At 37.6% G+C, this 21,769-nt stretch overlaps 1 protein-coding gene across 1 annotated transcript; it reads left to right on the top strand.

Moving 5' to 3' along the window:
• The first annotated feature begins 3,013 nt into the window (after nt 1–3,013).
• Nucleotides 3,014–17,819, top strand: LOC308692441 (protein mono-ADP-ribosyltransferase PARP4-like). Its single transcript, XM_081368454.1, has 34 exons — nt 3,014–3,101; nt 3,730–3,925; nt 4,042–4,141; nt 4,257–4,335; nt 4,615–4,713; nt 4,826–4,984; nt 5,100–5,237; nt 5,328–5,486; nt 5,650–5,801; nt 5,882–6,013; nt 6,944–7,042; nt 7,151–7,334; nt 7,430–7,577; nt 7,888–8,030; nt 8,495–8,626; nt 8,716–8,802; nt 8,892–9,056; nt 9,152–9,195; nt 9,353–9,431; nt 9,551–9,688; nt 9,812–10,019; nt 10,185–10,255; nt 11,578–11,765; nt 11,844–11,943; nt 12,056–12,226; nt 12,679–12,759; nt 12,825–12,905; nt 12,999–13,094; nt 13,818–13,961; nt 14,061–14,943; nt 15,047–15,156; nt 15,250–15,352; nt 16,222–16,354; nt 16,428–17,819. The coding sequence occupies exons 1-34, from the start codon at nt 3,087–3,089 to the stop codon at nt 16,627–16,629; spliced, it is 5,019 nt and encodes a 1,672-aa protein (XP_081224580.1). The 5' UTR covers nt 3,014–3,086; the 3' UTR covers nt 16,630–17,819.
• The last annotated feature ends 3,950 nt before the right edge of the window (nt 17,820–21,769 follow it).

Raw genomic sequence — 21,769 nt, 5'->3', positions numbered from 1 at the left:
ACCCAATTTTTCTCTGTAAAAGGCATTAAGTTAATCATACTGATTTCAAAGTTAAGTATTCATTAGTTTGAATATACATTGAACCAAACACTATAATAACATCTTAGTTGATAATTCAGTATACTTTATTTTAGACAAAACATCCATGTTTCAGTCGTGACGGCACATTTTCGGTAGTGACAGTAATGTATTGGTAGCGACCACATCATATTACAGAATTTTAATTTGCATACTAAAACACTACTAAAACATACTAAGATACTAATGATTTGCATAACTGTACAAAACTGTTGTTTATTTCCCCCAAATAAATGATTGTCCAAATAAATGAGTGTTCCCTTTTGTCACTACCAAAACAATGGTGCCATGTTTCGGTAATGACTGTTTCGGTAGTGACAATTTAAGATACTTTTAAACCCAGTTCAAAGATGATAGCCAGCACATGGTTACCTAGCACAGTTCTGAACAGTTGTACACACATAAAAACTAAATTGTACGGAATTACACCCAAAAGTTTGCTTAATTGCAGAAAAAAATGTGTTTGGTAGTGACGTCTCTTAAAGTTACACACAGATTTTCAGACTTTTACACACATTTCCCTCAAAATGATGGTACCTATCTATAATGAAAGAGAGGCTATGAGAGAGAGGCACACAAGAATATTTCCTAATCAAAAATGTAAGGGTGTGGTAAAAATCAGTCTCAGCCAATGGACTAAAACACACACTGTTTTGGTAGTGACATGAAAATGCAGGACATATTTTTTTACATAAAGTTTCATTATTTAAAAATAAAAAATAAAATAAATGTTTTTTTTTTTTTACTTAAATGTTTTAAAGAAATCAAAAAGATATTTGTAAAAACCACAATAGAAAAAAATTGAAACAAATATTTCAATATCATTTTCACAAGTTGAAATTTAGGGGTTAGGGTTCGGGACAGCCACCTCCCAATTGAAAGTACCCAATACAGTAAATGATGATTCTATATATATTAAGCTTACTTGTATTTTAAATATTATTGTGGGATTCAATAGATAATAGAAGGATCTTAGTAAACATCTAAAATTTGAATACTTAAATGCTTTTTAAATGTGTTTTTGGGTTGTCGGACAGCAGTTTGCACCAATTCTATAGAATGGCCCATATATAAATAAATACACAGGCCTGAGCAATTCCCTTTCTTTGAACAGGGTTTTCAGACATAATTACTTACATTAATTAGGCTAGGTTTTGCATTTGAAAAATTAAGACTTCTTGTCAAAGTCTATCTTTTTTTTTATTTGAAATTGAAATTAAAGTGTCAGTTTGTGCGTTATCATTACAGTCAAACCTGAACACAGAGAAAGTGTTTTACCTATAATTAATTTTTTAACCCGTTAGCGTTCCTGCAAATTCTGCCAAAAACGCCTAAAAAAGGCCTACCCAAATTAAATTGCATGCTGTTCTTGAACCATTTGGAGTATATGCATGGTATTGGTCTCTTTTGAAAGGGGAGACTTTGAGGTTTGTTCCCAAACAGTCAGAATCACTGTAAGTCTCACTGGTATTGAGTAATAGAACTTTGAACACACTAAAAAAGATGGAAAAATTTTCCGCCTAACTTTTTTTTTGTAAAAATATGCCTGCAGATAACTATAGCTGGGAGGTATTAGCTGGAAAACACAGTGGGATCACAGCATGAAGCCTTACCAAGCCCAATTTAAATGTTGATAACAATACCTAAGCTAATGAGTGTTTTACACAGGTTTATCTAAGTTTATGTCTAGGCGCTCCCCAAAAAAGGCCACTTGGAGACTCCAAATGACACTTTGTAACCACAGACACATAACATGCTGCTATTCTTGAATGCTTTACTGTACAGTCATAATTTTGGGCTCTAATGAAAGGTTACACTTAGAGCTATTCTATTCCTTATTCAGATTCACTGAAAATAATTGTTGACACATAGTAACTGAAGAATAAACATATTATATTGTTTTTTTGCAATTCTTGAAACTGAAATTTGTGCAAATAACAATACAAAACAAGTGTTATGGTATTAAAATATTGTTTAATATTAGTATTTTATACTCTACATATATATCAAACTATTTAAAAATGTATGATTAGGTTTTTCTTTGGTTATTGAACCTCTCTAGGAAGGTGAAGGAAAGGGTTCCTCTCTTGATGTCCATCATGGCTTTCTGCTGACTCCCATTCTTCATCCAATTCAATGTCAGATGATTTTCTGTGATATAAAAAGGCAAAAAAAACAAATAATTTACATCTTTTATGTATTGTGTACTATTTTAAACACACACACACACACAAACCCGTGGATAAAGACACACAGGGACATAAACAACGATACACGCACACCTCATAACAATAACAAGAGCGCTAAAAGCACCAAACACACACAAACAAACACGGACAAACACAAACCCGTGGATAAAGACACACAGGGACATAAACAAACTGATAAATGTATAGTAACATGAGCGCTCAATGCACAAATACGCTTGAGGACGAGCGTTAGCCATCAGCAGTTAGCATTGGGCATCTCAAAACAGTGAAACACAAACACAAGATACTCAGAAAACGCGTCAAATATGTTATATAGTATAATAAAACACTTACTTGTCGAAAGAGACGATGTCCCATCAAAAAAGCCTTTCTCCAAAGTCATATGTCATTTGCTACAGCGTTACGCAGTTTAGCGCACGGGCGCGCTGATCCAAATCAAACGTTTGCGCACCGTCATTGCTGGCCGTGTTTGGATTCCTCCCACAAAAACTGCATATCAATGTCTTCAGGAGATCATTGGCTATACGAAACGTCAGTCATTTGCTAACATTGCTCCAATTGGAGTAGCCAAATGTCCGTCAAAGCGAAGGATGGACCGTGTCCCTAATGCGCGGTGACTGGCTCAAGCTGGAGGAAAACCCCCCCTAAAACTCCGTGATTCGCTGAAATCCGCTGTCACTCAAAAGTTCAGGGGTCAGCGGCCATTTTGAAGTCAAAATAGCTGTATTATTGACATGTAATTTGAAGATTTACCATAGTATGTTTCATAGTTGTGAGAGGTCTGTCGGCTAACTTGGAATGCTACTATTCACAGTAAGTGGCTGTTTATTGATATATAAATGTGTTATGGACTAAATACTTCGCTGAATTGATTGTATGGAGCCTTTACAGTGTAACTAAACCATTGTTGTTGCAATGTAATGGATCAGTGGACGAACAGAAGGCTTTTTAGGCAAGTGTCTTCCACTTCCTGTTTGTTTATTTGGCTGTTGGTGGTCTGACAAAGACACAGATTGTACCCGCTGTGTTTATTGTATCCTAAAATGGCTTATATCGTTAGAATCACAAGAATCTCAGCTTTCCATAGATATGCGACTTGTAAAAATTTTTTTTTTAATTTTTTTTGTCTTTCATAAAGTTAACCCTCAAACCACCCAATGTCCCGCGGGCGACCCGTCGGACCACTATAGAGTCAAGTTTTTGATCTTACTCTGCCTATTTTGTTTATTTTGCACTCTTGGCAATTTTTAGGTCTAAAACGACCGAACAGTACCAGTGGGTTAAAATGAACTACTCTCTATAAGCTAATTTTATATTAGTTCCTACAACAGTAACATTAACTTAAAATAGGTAAAAGTGACACCAAAGTGTGCAGTGTTTCTACTAAAAGTCACTAAAGAGCTGGAGTATGTCTTCTTCTGACCTGCTTTCTCTTCTCCAGTGCTCTTTTGTAGTCACCAGCAGTGTGAATGACCTGAGCAGTAACCGGCAGCGCAGCATCCAGAAGCTCCGGATCCCAGTGGTTGGGACGCAGTATGTGTGGAGCTGTCTGGATGAAGGGCGTCTCCTGCCTTTGACGGAGCATGATTTGGCCCCACAGCTGGCTTGTCCCACCTCTGAATTCATCTCTCGTCCAGGTAGGAGATTCCTGAAAATGTATTTGACATTGTTTTTAGGTTACAAGATTATTAAGTGAGATTTAAACATACATTTTTGTGGCTCTGTTGACATAAAGTTGTTTTTCACCATAAAGAGGGAAAAGTGTCGACCCAGATACAAGAAAAAGAGGAGTTCAAAGGTCAGTCTGAACTCTCAAAGATTGAGAAGGGTGGACCCAGTCTTGGCAGGTTCAGGTATGCCCTTGTTTTTTGTCACTTTCAGTTCTTGAGAATTATTGAAGTTTATTTAATGTTCTACATTTAGATGTGCTAGTTTACCTGACTGCATCTTTTCATTTACCCAATGCAGAGTTTACAGAGGCGGCGACCATGAGCTGCCTGAATTTCCTTCATATTTTCAAGTGGCCAAGTATTCAGTTTTTGAGAAGGTGAGTGAGAAAATTTGTATTTACATTGATCTTTGAATTAAAAGAGGTCGCGTACTATGTAAAACACAATGTATTGTTCAGAACTAAAAATAGACCATTTATTCACTTTAACCTGCAGAAACAACTCATTCTGAACTTCCACAACTTAATGAACTCAGACAGATAAATAGTATAAAATAATGATAAATGTATGATGACCAGTTTAACACATTCCTGAAGTGATTCTTGTAGCCTCCATCACTGCCTGAGTTTGAAGGAGTTTTCATGTCTGTGTTGCAGGTCAAACCCAAGACTTTGTCTGTTTTGGAGCTGCAGAGTGCCAGAGGACGAAAAGGCCAGCAGTATCGTGTGTTGTCTTCAATCTTGCGTGAAGCTGAGGTTTGGTCATCTCGAACACCGTTTAAACTGTTTAGATGTTGTTATCATAGGACTCATATACTGTGAGAGAGGTAATGAACTCTTGACATGTGTTGACACTCTCTCATTGTAGAGCGCAGTGGTGCAGGACAAGCTTGTGTACTGCGTGACGTCTGAGGATGCTGTGGAAGCGTATCTGCTGCTGATGAAGGAGATGGAGACACAGGGATTCACAAGGACTCACACGCTTCCTCCTGAGGTTGAACGCTTGGCGTCCTACAGCCTGCAGCAGGTTACACAGAAACAGCTCTATGAAGATCTATTTTATTCAGTTGATACTGTACAGTATGTGTGCATATATAACGTGTCCGATGAGTGTAAAATCAGTTCACTCTTTTGATTTGCAGCTTCTGTTGGAGGAGAAGCTGAACTGCAGCTCATTATCACAGGAAGTTGGCGTCTTTGTGGAGCTGGTTTGGACCGAAGCTCTCGGTTCCCTTAGTAACATCCTGACAGTCCCTGTCTCCAGAATCAGCCTTAATGATGTGAGAATGAGCCTTAAATAATCACACACACACATCCAATCATGAAGCTCACAGGAATGTTGTGTGTTTAATGTCTCTGTGCTGTTGCAGGTGAGCAGGGTGGAGGGACTGTTACTGCAGGCACAAAAGACTCAGAAAGAGGATGAAGTCAAGGCCCTGCTAGAGGAGGTCAACACTCTTCTACCCCTCAGAATGATCGACCCTCCTTCCAAACACAAGCTTGTGTCTCAGAAACTTGATCTTTGTCAGGTAACATGTATGCAATTATAGTACATGGTTATATAGTTTCCTTCATATTTGGGGATTTTGGTAGACTCCACACACAGTGCAGACTGGTACTTTAAACTGGTACTTTAAAAGTACCAGTACCAGACTGGTACTGGTACTTTTACTGGTCTTCTGTCGTCCTCAGCTGATAAGAGACATTCTGAATGTGAGTGAAGCCACTCTGGGAAGCCCCTCGCCCTCGTCTCTGGGAAAGTATCGAGCTCTGAGGTGCAGCATTGAGGTTGTTCCACCACAAAACCCTGAGTTTCATGTTGTCTCTCAACTGCTTCAGGAAAGGTAAACTTGATTGTGACGACTGTGGTCTGAAGTTCAAACATGAATATATTATGATGGTGTTAATCTTGTATCCACTACAGGCCTGTTCAGATTCAGCAGATACTGCGTGTAAGCAGAGGGGTGGAGCTTCAAATGTTTTGGGAGGATTTAGGCAACATTAAGCCTCTCCTTCACTCCACCAGTCCCAGTAGTTTTGTTGGAATACTGTCACGGTAAGAGCATATTCTTTAAAAAATAATATTTACACACAGTGACAAAACCACACAAACCTATGTCTGACATAAACCATTTCAAAGTCCCTTTTAAACAAGTCATTTCACTAGGCGGCCATCTTTGAAACACCTCTCGGGCATGCAAGTGCAGCATTTTTCATATTTAAAATTACCAATGAAATCTGACAACTGTCTCATAAATTTTGTTTGAATTGTGACAGAAAATGAATTTTTTAATTTTGGATCAAGCTAATGTGCATGCGCTGTGGAAGGGCGTCTTGACTGTTTCTATAGGAACCGGAGCTTCTAACGGCATCTGCAGTGAGGCGATGACTTTACCAGTCGGCGATTGGCTCTTATTTAGAAAGTGGGACTCATTCCCCTATATTGAGCGTTGCACTTTTCCACTTTCAAAACAATACGAGTGACGCGTCTTGTGTTATTCTATTGTCTTTGACCATATACTGTGGTGGAGTAAGTGAAGACAGACAGTGTTTGTGGCTGAACCATGTTTCTAGTTATGGCTTAAGTGAATTTAGTAATACCAACATTATAATGAACAAAACTGGACATTGTTGTTGAGATTTGCATTTAATGTAGTAAGATTACATTTAACCGTGTTATTAAATTATTAATAAATGATGGCAAATTAATCTAAATGTAAAAATAGAGGAAATGAGCAATACTAAAAACACAATGTAGACCAACCCTTTTAATCTCTAATATCTGTCTATAAATTGATAGAAGTCAATGTTTGTAATGTCTATTCAATGATTTACTCTTCTGCAGTAATCATGTAATGTCATTTGTTCATTTTTGGGAATTTCTCTGCAAGTGTCAATGCGATTCATTATCATTCATTTAATTCATTATTCATCTTATCATGTAATTAATTAAATATAATTTTTTTAAATGGAATATTCTATGTAGAGGTCTGCTGCTGCCCAGGGTTGGAGTCGAACAGCATGGAATTGAGAGGACGGATATCGGGAATCTTGGAGGAGGAATCTACTTCAGTGACTCTCTAAAGTCAGTGGTCTTTTAATATGACTGATTTGTAAATACTCCAGTTTCATGACAACTGAAGATTGTTCAACTACAACTAACCAATCAGTAAGTTTCTGCTCTGTGTTAAAGCACTAGTGTGAAATACTCCAAGCCCAGTGTAACTGACGGCTCTCGGCTGCTGTTGGTGTGTGAAGTGGCGTTGGGTCGCTGCAAAGACCTGCTGAAGAAAGACACCACTTTGACCTGCGCCCCTGTCGGCTACCACAGTGTACATGGAGTCCGCCGCACACCCAACAGACTCTCTGAATTTGAGGTGCTAGTCATTTTCTCTGTACTCAATTATTCTGCTCATGTTTTTGGGATCTAATGTGATTCTTGTGTTTGTGTGTGCTGGTTTCTATTTGACAGGATGATGAGTTCGTTGTCTATAACACAGAGCAGATCAGACTGAAGTATGTGGTTCAGTACACTCTGGAGGGAGACGAGTTAAAAGAGTTCCAGCCTCATATCAACACAGTTGTGGAGCTCACACAGCTCACTGACACGTCTGACGTCTGTGAGTAACATTCAGTGAACAGGACATGTAGAAAGAGCTTTTATATGTGGAGGAATCTGTTGTAGATCTGTCAAATCCATTAAAAATGTAATCAAATTACATGATGACGGAGCTCATATTGTTGTGTGCAGCACTCCAATATATAGCGCTACAACAAGTTTGAGTCCTGCAGAACAGCCCTTTAATGGTGAACTTTGACATGGCGGAGGGAAAAATCATTCCTCAGGGACATCTGATGCTCTGTAAAGCTGAATGCTCTGATTTGGATTTGTGAAATTGATCATTGGTTTTGTTTAATGTGTTTCTTTAGTGTCCAGTGATGACAGTGAGGGTTTGGAGTCCACTAAAAACCCTCTGGACGAGATGACTGCAGGTTTGCTGGACAGCAATGGTCAGAAAATTCCTCTTCAGGCTGTCAATGTGAGGTGCAAGCTGATGGACCTGCAGTGTCAGGTGTGATACTACAGCTGGACTGCGAGTGTATGAGCGATACAAAGCAGTTGTGTGTTTTTCAATCAAAGCATCACTGTTTTCTCTCACTGCTAAGGTCAATCATGTGTTCAACAATGTTATGAAATATAAAAAGTGAGAATAAAGGATAAATAGAATAAGTGAAATATCAGAAAATATGATTAAAAATATGAACATTTTAATTAGAGATGAAGAGGCTGACAGCAAAATATGGGGTGGTCAAAATTTGTTGTTAAATTTTAAGGCAGATGAAAACAAAACAGCAATGGACACAATTATAATAGGGAACAAAAAGTGCAATAGGGAACAAAGACATGACATGGTGATCAAGAACTTCAAAATAAAATCCAAAAGGGTTAATAAAATAAAAGAAAGAACCATAGCAAAATTATAATGACAATTTCAAACTGTAACCATAACCAAAACTTTCTCTGTTCTGTCATCAGGTCATCATTTTTCAGACCTACACAAACAAGAGTGCTGTTCCCATTGAAGCAAAGTACGTCTTTCCACTGGAGGAGACGGCAGCAGTGTGTGGATTTGAAGCCTTTATCAATGGAAAACACGTCGTTGGAAAGGTTAAAGTCATTCAGAATCTGCCAAATGCAGCTTTTGCTCTTCATTTCTGCTTTCTCATCAGTTTTCAATGTCTTTCTTTGTCCTGTAGGTAAAGGAAAAAGAGCAGGCTCGTAAGGAGTACAAGCAAGCCATAGAGAAAGGCCATGGAGCCTACCTGATGGACCAGGATGCACCTGTGAGTTACTTACTACTGTTTCTTTCTCTGATGCATGAGTGATAATATATCAGAAGGCTTCTTTAAGGTCATGTGTTTATGTGAGGCAGGATGTATTTACTATCAGCGTGGGGAACCTTCCTCCCGGAGCCACAGTTTTGATCAAGGTGACGTTCATCACTGAGCTGGTGGTGAGATCAGGCTTTATAGTCTTCTCTCTGGCTGGCAGCGTGGCACCATGGCAACAGAGCGCCGCCCTTAATCTGACAACTCAGGTACGACACGATTGGTCTTTAGTCACTGTAGTTAAACTACTGTATGGGCTGCTGTTAGTTACAGTGTTTTGACTGAGAGTTTTGTTGTATTTCAGGCAACTGTTGAAAAGATTGGTGTGACGGAGCTTCAGTCAGAGGGGTGAGAGTCTCAAACCCTGGGGAATTCACTAAAGATTCACTAAAAATCAAAATGCATCTGCTGAGGATTTACAATATTAAATCCAATTATTTAATTTAGCAAATCACGTTGTCTTTATAATATCACACTCTCTTTAATTCGTTCCCTCTTTCTTCAGGGAGTTTTCTCTCTCTATGTCCATTGAAATGCCTTACGAGATCATCAACTTGAGTTCTTCACACTATTTCAAATCCAAGGTTATTTTACTTATTTTTGTGGATTGTCTTACTAAATACTTGTTGTGTTCTCCAAAGGAAATAAAACATATTTGGTTATGAACAGTATTATTAACAGTATCAGTGTTTTTCCCGTTCAGATGACCGACTGTAAGGTAATGCTCAGCACGTTACCGGGACAGACTCTTGGATCTGAAGGGTTACAGGTGTACTTCAGTCTTTCTAATATCCACATGCCCAGGATGTGGGTCGAGAACCATCCGGATAAATATAGTCAGGTAATGAAATAATCAGTCACATCTGATTCATATTGCAGACAAAAATGCCTCTTTTTCTTTCACATGGCCTGATCTATAAAACACACAGAAAGGTCGTTCTCTGACACTCTTTGATCCCTACAGGCCTGCATGCTGGTGTTTTACCCAGACTTTAAGTCAAGCGGGGTTTCCAGCTCTGGAGATCCGTCCAGTGTAAGCGATGTGGTCATTCTACTGGACTCATCCAAGTCCATGCGGGGAGACGCCATGCTAAACGCCCGCAGGATTGCCCTTCAAGTCCTTAAATCTCTGGACCGCTCCCTGAAGATCAACATCATCTCTTTCAGCACTGGTTAGTACTCACTGAAACAATTGTGCTGTTGTTCTAGTGATCATCTTGTAGACACTTTCATTTCCCTGTTAGTCTTGTGATTCACAATGAAGCATTATGGGTGAAGTATATTATATGCTGTTACTTCATTCACACAGTGTTAATCTTAAAATGTGTGTTTTTAAGATTACAAGGAAGCTTTTCCTGCACCAGTGCCTTTAGATAAAGCATCTGAACCAGCCAGAAAATTTATAATGGTGAGTAATGTTTAAAAATAGTTAAAGATGAGTATTTTTGTGCTTTGAAAGGAGGCATATTGAGATATTTTTTAGGTTTTTTGACTTCTTCCATCAGGAGACATCATTCGATTCACATTATGCATCATCTTCACTTCATTTCAGCTTTTCAGTTGTTGCTCATGAACACTCAGTTCCAATTAGAGCGAGATGTTTTTCCACCATAATGTTGTAGTTACAGCATCATCCAGCAGGGTGTAACTGTACCACACTAACCAGCTAAACCTTGAGCCCTTGGTTAAAAGGTAACTCTAGCCAAAATTGAACCTAGGCTCTTTTTGTTAATGTACCCGAGTCAAACTTTCATGTTAAAGCATAATTTGAATGGAAACGCCACTTTTAAGATTGACCGTATTTTTGTTTTTGGTCAAAATGCCTTTTGAATGGGAGTGCATGGGACACTTCTATGATTGCTATTTTTAAAACACTAAGAAGGCTCGACACAACATGAAACTTTGCTCGAAGTATCACCAGGGGCTCTACGTGAACTCGAGCATTGACTACATTGTTTGTGTACACAAAGTTTACCAAAAAGAAAGGTTTTGTACGACTCACTTTATCAGTTAGTGTTTCCGGTGGCTGAAATTTAGAAATTTTCGAATGCAACTTAATGAACTGACTCCATATGAGGAAATGTCATGAACTTGTAATTTCAATGAAAAGCATGATAACTTAGATAAAAAAATTATCCGTGAATTTATATGGAAACAAGCTTTAGGAGCTTTCCGTCTTTACTCTCCTCATGTTACGTTGCATTCGGAGATCGACTACTTATGACTGACAAAATTCCACCGGAAACACTAACTGATAAAGTTCCACCGGAAACACTAACTGATAAAGTGAGTCGTACGAAACCTTTCTTTTTGGTAAACTTTGTGTACACAAACAATGTAGTCAATGCTCAAGTTCATGTGTAGAGCCCCTGGTGATACTTCGAGCACAGTTTCATGTTGTGTCGACTGTCGAGCCTTCTTAGTGTTTCAAAAATAGCGATTTTGATGCTATCATAGAAGTGCCCCATTGACTCCAGGAAGAATAGCTGTGCTTGTTACAGTTAATGGAGATCAAAATAAATACAATACAATACGCTCCCATTTAAAAGGCATTTTGACCTAAAACGAAAATACGGTCAATCTTAAAAGTGGCGTTTCCATTCTAATTATGCTTTTACACAAAAGTTTGACTCTGGTAGATTAACAAAAAGAGCCTAGGTTAAATTTTGGCGAGTTACCCTTTAATCACTAAAGTTCATGTTCATGTCATTGCATGTGTGGTCTCTTCAGTCCTGTAGTGGCGCTGGTGGCGGCACTGAGCTGTGGCGGCCTCTCCAGAGCCTGAGCCTTCTGTCTCCCAGCCGGGGCGTGAGGAACATCCTTCTGCTCTCTGATGGACATGTTCAGAACCAGCCTCTGACCCTACAGCTGGTCCGAGAAAACTCCTGCCACACGCGCCTCTTCACCTGTGGACTCAGGTCTGCCTTTGAAGAGTTCAACACAAATCTCTTTAACACTTCAGTTCACTTCTGAACCTACAGTTTGTGTTTGTCTAGCTTGACAGCTAATCGTCATATGCTCAGAGCTTTGGCTCAAGCAGGGGGAGGAACATGTGAATTTTTTGACACAAAGATGAAACACACTTGGGCAGAGAAGGTGAATCACTCAGTTTATTGTATTGTTGTGTTGATTAAGAAAAAGGGAACATTATCAGTTCAACATGGGCCGCTCTGAGGCTTGAGTTCACCAGATTTGCTGGTAATTTCAGGTGCGCGCTCAGGTTCAGCGTATGGAGTCTCCAGGCTGCAGATCAGTGGCAGTGAAGTGGCAGCAGTTTAATCCTACAGCGCCTCCTCCTGTTCAAGCCCCCTCACAGCTTCACGGCCTCTTCAGTGACTGTCACACTCTCATATACGGCTTTGTGCCGAACTGCACTCAGGTAGACCTGCGCTATTTACCAGCTGATCTGATTGTGTTGCAGTTGGTTGTTGTTTATTGTAGTTCGGACTGAGTAATATATAAAATTCACAGTATATCTGAAAGATTTTGCTAAAACTGTAAAATTAAGAAACATTATGACTGTAGCTATTATTTTAGTATTTTTTACTATTATAGTTAGAGTTTGATTACTAATTATTTCCAACTGTTTCATAAAATCAAAGCCTTGAATCAACAGTTTGTGTGCATTATCATGTTCATGAAGATTTTGTATGGCATTTTTGATATTAAAATATTTTAAAATATATAGTATGTAGGTAAATATTGACGATGATTTCGTCAGTATAGTTATATTGTTGCATACTATAAATGAAAGTAATTAAATATTGTTCTTCATATAGGTATGTTAATTTCTGCTGTAAATTTTTAATTGTGTAATATTCACACTTTTAGGCCACACTGTTTGGTGATTTGAGTGGGCAGGAGATCAAAACAATGGTTTCCACCACAGAACTACAAAAGACAAAAGGAACTGTAAGTGAACTTCTTAAATAGTTAATATAATCTGAAATATCATCAATTTTTGATCGTGTGTGTAGTTCCTTCACAAGTTAACAGCAAGAGCGATCATCAGAGACTATGAAGATGGCATTCTAGGCAACAGTGAAGCAGAACATGAGGTACAATATTTTACTGATTGTTGCTGTTTTTAATAGAACTGGCAAATTTGCTAACAGAAGAACTTGACTTGCTGTCTTGTATCTCTCTATCAGGGGAAGAAAGCAGAGCTGAAGTCCTACATCATTGAGCTCAGTAAAGAGTTCTCCATCTTGTCCCAGTTCACAAGCTTTGTCGCCATCGAAGAGAGGGTATAATTATTCTAAACATCTCAGTCTCAATTAATGACAATTTTTTTTCTTTTTGCATAATATTTATTAAAAATCCACTTAAACCTAAATCTAATAAATCTATCAAATAAAAAAAATACATATTTTAAATGTGTAGCAATAAACGTGTATTGCCATTTTTGGAAAAAAAATTGGGTCTTTGTTCAAGTTTCAATTATTTACTGAAAATTTCTTCCAAAATCAAGAGAAACATACAACAACAACAACAACAACAACAACAATAAAACTATGCTGCCATCTTTCTTTCTATCTTAAAATAAACACTTCGTGAAGATATAGAAAACCATTACAGAGAAAAAATGATGACTAAAATAACATCAATAGTAAACATTTTCTACCTTTTCTTAATGCATAAACAATTTTAAATAATACAAATGTCTCACACATTTATGCTTTTAATGTCAAATCTTTTAGTTATTCAAATTATGGTTCTTGCATGTGTTTTAGGCAGCTTCTCCTTGTACCTGCTTTTTCTAAGAGTTAATAAATAATTAACAAAAAATAAACATCTCTACACATTGAGAATTGCATTTTCTGACTTGCGACACTATAAAATGTCCATTTATAGCAGATACTGATAATGAAAATATATCCAATATTATCTAATACATCAGTCTTGTTGATAAGAAGTCATTGAAAGTCTATGAAAGAATTGACTTGTATGTCCTCATTTGCTCTTTGTAGGACCAGAATGAGCTTGACACTGGACTGACAGATATACCTAAACTCATATCAGAAGAGGATGTGGATATTTTGCCATATATGGTCTGGACTGAAGAGAAGCTCATGGCTCAGCATAGTATTGGTGCCGAGGAAGATGACATATGGGTAAAACCAAAACAGTCTATTACAGCTCTTGTCACATAATGTAGTGATTATGGATGTAATTATTCAGTATTTAGAACAGTGCATTTTTTATTTTTCCAGTTGAAATCAAAGGAATGGTCCAGTAGCATCTACAAATCTAGTCTTCTGGATTTTGATTGTACTGAATCTGATAAGGGGGATGGCTATGAACCAACGTATGGTTTTCGAGAAACACCACCTGCAGCTCCCCCTGCCCATTATTCATTTTCTGGCTCTCTTTCTCATGTTTTTCAACCTTATCTAAAGACAAAATTTACTTGTTTGAGTAGCCCTGGTCGTATTGAAGCCTTAACATTGGATGAATCTCCTAATATTGAGGCAAGTGCTCTAAAGCTTCCCCCTTCCCCTGGCATCTTTGGTGCTCCAATGCGTACTTCCCCTGGCATCTTTGGTGCTCCAATGCGTACTTCCTCTGGCATGTTTGGTGCCCCAATCTGTGCTTCTCATCATAAACTCCTTCAAGACCCCCCTCCATCCTATAGGTCAATGGAATCTCTCTCCATGACTCACAGCCGTCCTCCTCCTGGTCCCACGTTGTCCTCACTTTTCGACACGCCTGGCAGTCTTCCTCCTGCTCCCAGACTTGACACCTCAGTGCCTTCTTTTGTGGATTCCTTTTGTGGCTCTCCTCGACGTATGTCAAAGCCCATGTCTTACTGCAGAGCTCCCAGACCTCCTCCTCCTGCTTCTGCCAGGAGGTCTGTATCTTTTTCCATGAGTGACAGGGGCTTGCTGGCTCCACCTCTTCCTGCTGCTTTTTCCTTTGGTCAACCTAAAACCTGTAAGCCTGCCATTGGTGCGCCAAATGCCTTTGCATACAGTAGCGCTCCTGCCATTCTGCGAGAGACAATTAAGCCTCTAGACTGGCAGAGTTCTGCTCTTTCAGTCTTTAGCTTTGGAACATCTCAGCAACACCAAAAAAAGTCTGCGTTTTCTGTAACTGGTAAGTTGAATCACATTGATGAGTTTCCCTATTTGATCAATGTTCAGATGGATTAAAATCATGTCAAATGTATGTCTCATTTCTTATTATGTTGAAACCAAAGACAGTACTGGCTTTCCTATTCAAAGACGGAAGACATCATTGCTTCTGGGAAAACAAATCAGCAAGCCTGACACAGTGGCCTGGAATGAGCTGTTTGTGCTTCAACATGAGGTGTTAACACGTGATTTAATGCACTAGATTATATACGGTATGTAAATGTGTAAGTCAAGGGAATATGAACTTATGTATTGTGTTTGGATATAGGATGGATACTGGGAGTGCACTGAGAGACTGAGCAGCTTCCTCAACCTGGACGTAGACTTTTTTGCCAATGTCTTCCTTCAGGAGAAAGGCATCCGTTCCTTTGGTATAAGATTTTTTACATGCTCGTTTCTGGTCCATTTTGCAGCTTATTCTGGTAAAGAACCACCCACTTAGACAAGAAGAGCTGTCTGGCTGATGTGTAAAGTGACCAATCACAGTTTGTTTTGTTCGTATACCGTTTAAAGGCAGGTTATCTGGAATACACCACACTAGCATGTAAAAAATCTCAATTCAATAATGGCGCAGCAGTCTCAGATAAAGCTCTGAAAATCTTTCAAAGATTTGATGTCATTAACCTGGCATTTAGTACAGATTATTTCATCCTCAAAATAATTCGAACACCTGTGTGCTCTTACTCCAGGAAGTAGCATAAACCAACCATCTTACTAAATCAACAAAGTCCCACCTACCTAATGCTACAGTGTCTTAATCAAGCATGACATGACAAGATTCTAGGCTTGTTCGACTTGATCCGGCGCTGCACAGACCGATCGGTTTATGACATCAAAGTACCGCGAGAATGATTCAAAAGCATACGGAGCCGTCTTTGATGTAATTCACCGATCGGTCTGTGCAGCGCCGGATCAAGTCGAACAAGCCTTACGACACCACAGTTCATCTGTCTACACTCAACATGAATCTGTCATGTGAATTGACACACAGCCAATCAGAAGATATCTAATGCTTTATGTACAGTAATGTGGTGCTGGATTTTGGACTAATGATATTTCACAGAGGATGGCACATTTGACAGATTTGACAAATATATTTGTGTTTTATTAAATGTAACTTTTTATCTGAAATATATGTATTTATCTGTTTATTTTGAAGCTTAATTGAAGTGAATCTGATCTAATATCTTTAACAGACACAGTCAGAATCAGTTAATCAGTCACATGTTTTGTCTGTCAGGTGTGAAGGCTCATGCTGAAATTCTGAGACTGGTGGCGACTCTGCTGGTGCTGCAACTGATCCGGGTGAAGAAGCTGGCAGTGGGACGGTTGCTCGAGTCTCTCCTCCGGCTGAAAGAGTCTCAGGAGTCCAGGTATGAGCACGCGTCCTCATAGTGATTCACTCTTGTATATTTGATCCATAACTTTGTGCTCTTCTCCATTCAGGCCGATGCACTGGGAGGCAGTGAAGAGGGCCGTGGACTGGGCCTGTCGGACAGACAGACAGTATCCGTGTGTGTGCAGCAGGCTGGAGATCGGCCGGGATTGGGAATCATCTACACGTCAGCTTTTGGGCTGTGATTCTCCACACCCATATTCCCCTCTCAAACCTGTTCTGGAGAGACGTGTGTGTGTATCAGTCATGTAGAAACTGGACACACACTTCCCCCTTCATTTACAGTTGCTGTTTGTTTAAAGGGTTAGTTCACCCAAAAATGAAAATTCTGTCATTTACTTTTTTTTGTTTTTTGTTTATTTAAAAGGGACAATGCACATTAATTAACATTTTTTGTTTACACTCAAAATGTACAGTAAATGCGCCAGAGTTAGCTAGAAAGCTAATTTTTATCTGTAGTCCCTTGGCAGGTCGACACAGCATCAAAATACAAAAAGAACACATGAATACACTCACATTCAAGTCGTTCCAGATCAACAAAACTTTCATTCATCTTCAGGACAACAAATGAAGATATTTTTTATATTAAATCTGAGAGATTTCTGTCCCTCCATTGAAAGTCTAAGTGTGCATAAAAAGATTGTAACATAAATCCAAATGAATTGAGCGGCTAATATGTCTTCTGAAGAGACACGATCGTTGTATATGATGATCAGATTCATTTGTCATTTATTTACATTCAGATTTGGTCATAGAAGGTCAAGCATGCTTGCTTGACTCCCGAAAATCAGTGAAGTTCATTCTCTCGTGATACGCCCGCATGTTTGAGCTTCCACAAGAATCAATAAAGGTTGTTCTCGCATGTCAAGAATGGCTGAGCTTCTGTTTATATTCGCTGATTTTTGGGTGAACTATCCCTTTAATATTGAAAAAAAAAATTTACTGTTATAGCTTTAAAGTGGTCTCAACAATATATTTGGACAATTGTGTCACTTAAAATGTCAGAATTTCTTTGCATTGGATTGAAAATGTAAAACCAAGTGTCATTTGCCAGTAAATGCTGGTCTCAAAGTGATTTTTAGAGGATGTATGACGTAGTATCTCTTCAAGTTCACACTTATGTCCTATCAGAGCAAAGTTCATTACATTATGACACACTATGATGTCAAACATGGTGCACTGTTCATTTGAAATATAAAATTCTGTTAAATGATTTGCTTGAAAAGTGTGGCTATGCTGTCTTTAAAATAAATTACATTTGGTTTGATGTTTTATATATATATATATATATATATATATACATATACATATACATATACATATATATATATATATACATATATATTCAGATTTTAAGTTTGGATTAAATATTTTTAGTCCAAATACTTTTTCGTAGAAGTGTATTTTTCAAAATATGAATTACCTGTTTGAAATGCAAATATATCAACATGACAATTTTTTGCTTGGTTTATTTTTGTTCTTTCATTCTTTAAGCTTGGCACACAGAAAGCCGCTTATCGGACGCCAGCGCACAACTCAATTGAGCTCTCTTTCGTGTCTTTTCACGCTTGACTAGACAAATGTCAGTTTTGGCCAATGTTCAGTAAAGTCGGTTATGTCTTAAGGGAAAGTATACAGTTGGGAGGAAGTGCATTCGTGTATTGGATCGGTGCATTCGGCCTTAAAGTGACAGCAGTCTAATAAACTAGATGCTGATGTCTGTCATTAATGTTAATCAAACAACAAAAGAAAAAGAAAATCACTAAATGCGCTTGAATGAATAACTTTAATAGCTTTAATAATGATTAAATAATATTTAACTTACAAATATACCGTTTTGCTCAAAATTGGCAGAATCTGCTTATAATTTTAACAAAATAAGAGGGACCTTTTTTAATCAATTGTCTTAAAGGTGAAAATATAGTCACTGCTGAAAGGGTTCAAATATGCAAAAGATGCTGGAAAACTGAAGAATTTGCAGGAACTGAAATATTTTTCTGAAGAACATTGGGCAGTTCAACTGCTCAGGACAAACAAGGGACTCAAGAACAACCATCACAAAACAAACAAAAAACAGTCGTGGATCATAATGACACACAGGATTAAGAATCAATAAACTGGGTCATTTTTATGAATTCAGCAAAAAAAATAATAATAATAATTTGTGGACTATAAACATCTTTTGTAAAATATCTTATTCAGGACAATACTAACTCAAAAATAACATGCATTTTTACGATCCCTCTTATTTTGGTAAAATGATTACAATTTTTGCAGATTCTGCAAAGTGTATGTAAACTTTTGAGCACAACTGTCCGAATGAAGAGTGTTGTATGCAAGTTGTTATGAAGAATGCATCATTAATTAAAAAAAAGACCATATTCTTGTTTCTTTATGAGAAGTGTTTTTATTTAATTTGAAGATAAATACATGTTATATGTCACAGGCTCAGCAGTTAAATTTCTGTGTGAATTGCATTTTCAAACCTTAATATCATTCATATTAACAGCTTAATAGATGTTTTCTCCAAGTATAATAATAAAATATGACTAAATTGCATTATAGTCAAAAGACAATAAAACTAAATCAAATCAAACTTTGTGTCAAAATTAGCACTGTGCTTGGGTTTGGATTTGAGATATGAATGTAGTAGAAACTAATCATTTAACTTGATTATTTTTAATGAAGCACAGAAGTGCAAAAAAACAAGATATACACATACATATACTGTTGTTGTTGCAGTGTCTCATGGAGCTGCACACACAGTCATAGAATGTCTCATTCTGTGTAAGCATTCACACACCCTGGTGCTCCATAACAGAAATCCAGATTTGACAAAAAAAAAAAAAAAAAAAAAAAATCAGGATTGTTAGAATATCTAAAAAATCTTTGCAATCATAAACTTTACTTTGTACAGCCATTTGTATTTACTAGCAATTATTCAGCATTCACGCCCGATTACTTTAGTCACTGTCACCCCTGGTCGGACTGGAACAGAAAATATCCAAGATATAGGATTCTTTAATAAAAAGGTTTGGCTTTTGATTTTCAGAAAGGTCTGATGTATAAAAACCTGGTTGAGATATTTCACACCAAGCGTTCCTAGCATCTTCAGACATTTGTGTGGTTATATTTGTGTTAAACTCACTCTTTTCAATATGAGCAATGTGCTTTGAACATATCCCTTCTGCTCTCTTTTTGGCAATTTCTTGCAATTTTTCATGCAAGTGTTTATCTGTTTCCACAGACAGGAGCTCCTCATACCGCCTCTCGTAGTACGGTTTTCTTTCGCAGATCTTGTCGCAGCAGTCCTTCAAACACTGACAAGAACATCTGTCACAATAGATCCCAACCTTGGTGTTTGATATCAGCCACCATCCAAAGAAACCAACAGCTATGCTGATGTAACCATACAACTGCACAAGAAAGAACAATAAAACCATAATGAACAATTAAATCAATGAAGGATGATTTTAACCAAAATGTTCGACTGTGTTCTCGGAACAAGTGTATTCTTAAATGTCAGGTTGGGTCAAGTTCAATCAAAACAAATAAAAATAAATGTTTAATCAGCTGTTTTGCTTCCTAATTGTGCTTAACTCATACATTTGTGGGAGGTTCCACTGTGACAACATCTCAACAAAGAGATTACATTTACTGTATCTATTTTCCTGGGCAACGATGGGGACGTTTAATAGCTTTTTGCTGTCATTATTTAAGGTGTGTCAGAAATGAACCCACATTTTGAAAATCAACTGGAGAAAAATCATTCTCCCAATCAATCATCTTTGATATAATACACTCTAAGAAAACTGTCAAATGTTTTCACAGGTTATACCCATTTTTTGAATTATGCATTGCATGTTTAAAGATTAAAAGAAATGTCTGTAAACTTAACGGATAATGTCCTGGCAGGAAATTGTTTTTTTTTTGTTTTTCTACTCTTTTTTTCTTTCTTACAGTAGCCTATACCAAATAAATAAAATCACGCCCACATTCAGAAGAAATCTAACTCCTAAATGTTTAAATACAAGTTGACTAAATATAATTGAATTGTTCTAATAAGAGTACTTACCTGTAATAATGCTCATTTCTTGAAGAGTGAGATTCTTCTTGCATGGAAGTTCACGCTGTGTGTCATTATGTTTGGTTACCATACAGAGATACAAGTCTCCGTCCAGAAGGATGAATCCCGCCCAGAACAGACCGACTCCAAAAAGCTGGAAGATCTGAGTAAATAAACCGCAGCAACAGGCCCCACAAACTTTTGTTCTGGGTTGTTTAATTAGTTTTAAAATAAAAAACAATATTATAGGAATGAGCACAATGTAAATGACCACAATACCATGAAACTCTTCTGTGCAGGAGCATGAAAACTGAGAATTAAAGATGTACTGAAAAATGTAAATCATAACAATAACTAGAAATAGATTCGCAGCCTCTGACAGCAACACACGCAGTTTGTCTGGAATATCAGAGAAAAGATGCGGCATGGTTGATCAGCTGAAGCTCCGACACAAGTACTGTAGCTGTTTCTTCTCTCCTCAAGTCTTGACGGAGTCCTTCAGGCACCTATATATATGCCAGTCAAGATGTCTGCATTACTACATTACTTTCTCATGACATTTTTGAACAGTCTGCTTTTACCACAAAATCAATATATGTTCCCCATTGGAAGTTTGAAAGTGGCATTTAGATGTGTGAATGTGGGCTATTTTTTTTTAAAAATGCAGCGTGTTAAGGTTTCAATATGAGGGCTTGAGGGATTTCATCTACAGCTCATGATATGTTGATTACGCAACTCGTTCAACCGTGAACTTTTTTAGTTGCCAAAAAAAAAAAACTGTCAAATCTGGATCTCATGCTATTTTATATAATTCATTTCATGGTCCTTTATACATAACAGAATATCACTGGCTCCACTATACAGTATACAGTATCTCCACTTTCATTTTGTATTTGTTATACCTTCACATCTGACTTCATCATAATAACCTCTCGATAATACCAGCCACGTTTCAGGCTTCTCTGTACATTTTTTGTGAAAAGTGAAGTAAGACAGTAGAGCGTCACCTGATGTCTGGGTTTCAATACCACAATTGCAAAATATGTTTTTCCCACATACGTTACACTCAAAAAAAAAAAAAGGATACTTTAACCTAACTCAATTCAATTATGGACAGCGGTTCCACACAACTAACAACTAACTATTTTTTAATGAAAACAAAATCCTTGTGTTGTGACAACACGACTGAGGAAGAATCTATATGTAAAATAGTTATGTCCAACCAACTCAATTCAATCACTTCATTGTAATTTAAATGGGTTACGTTTTCTGAAAATGTTTAGTAAAATCTCTCCAATTGTTTTTTTATGAAGACTAAACATATTG

Source organism: Scardinius erythrophthalmus (assembly GCF_964197995.2).
Source record: "Scardinius erythrophthalmus genome assembly, chromosome: 6".
Taxonomy (NCBI): domain Eukaryota; kingdom Metazoa; phylum Chordata; class Actinopteri; order Cypriniformes; family Leuciscidae; genus Scardinius; species Scardinius erythrophthalmus.
This window is presented reverse-complemented; position numbering and strand designations above follow the sequence as displayed.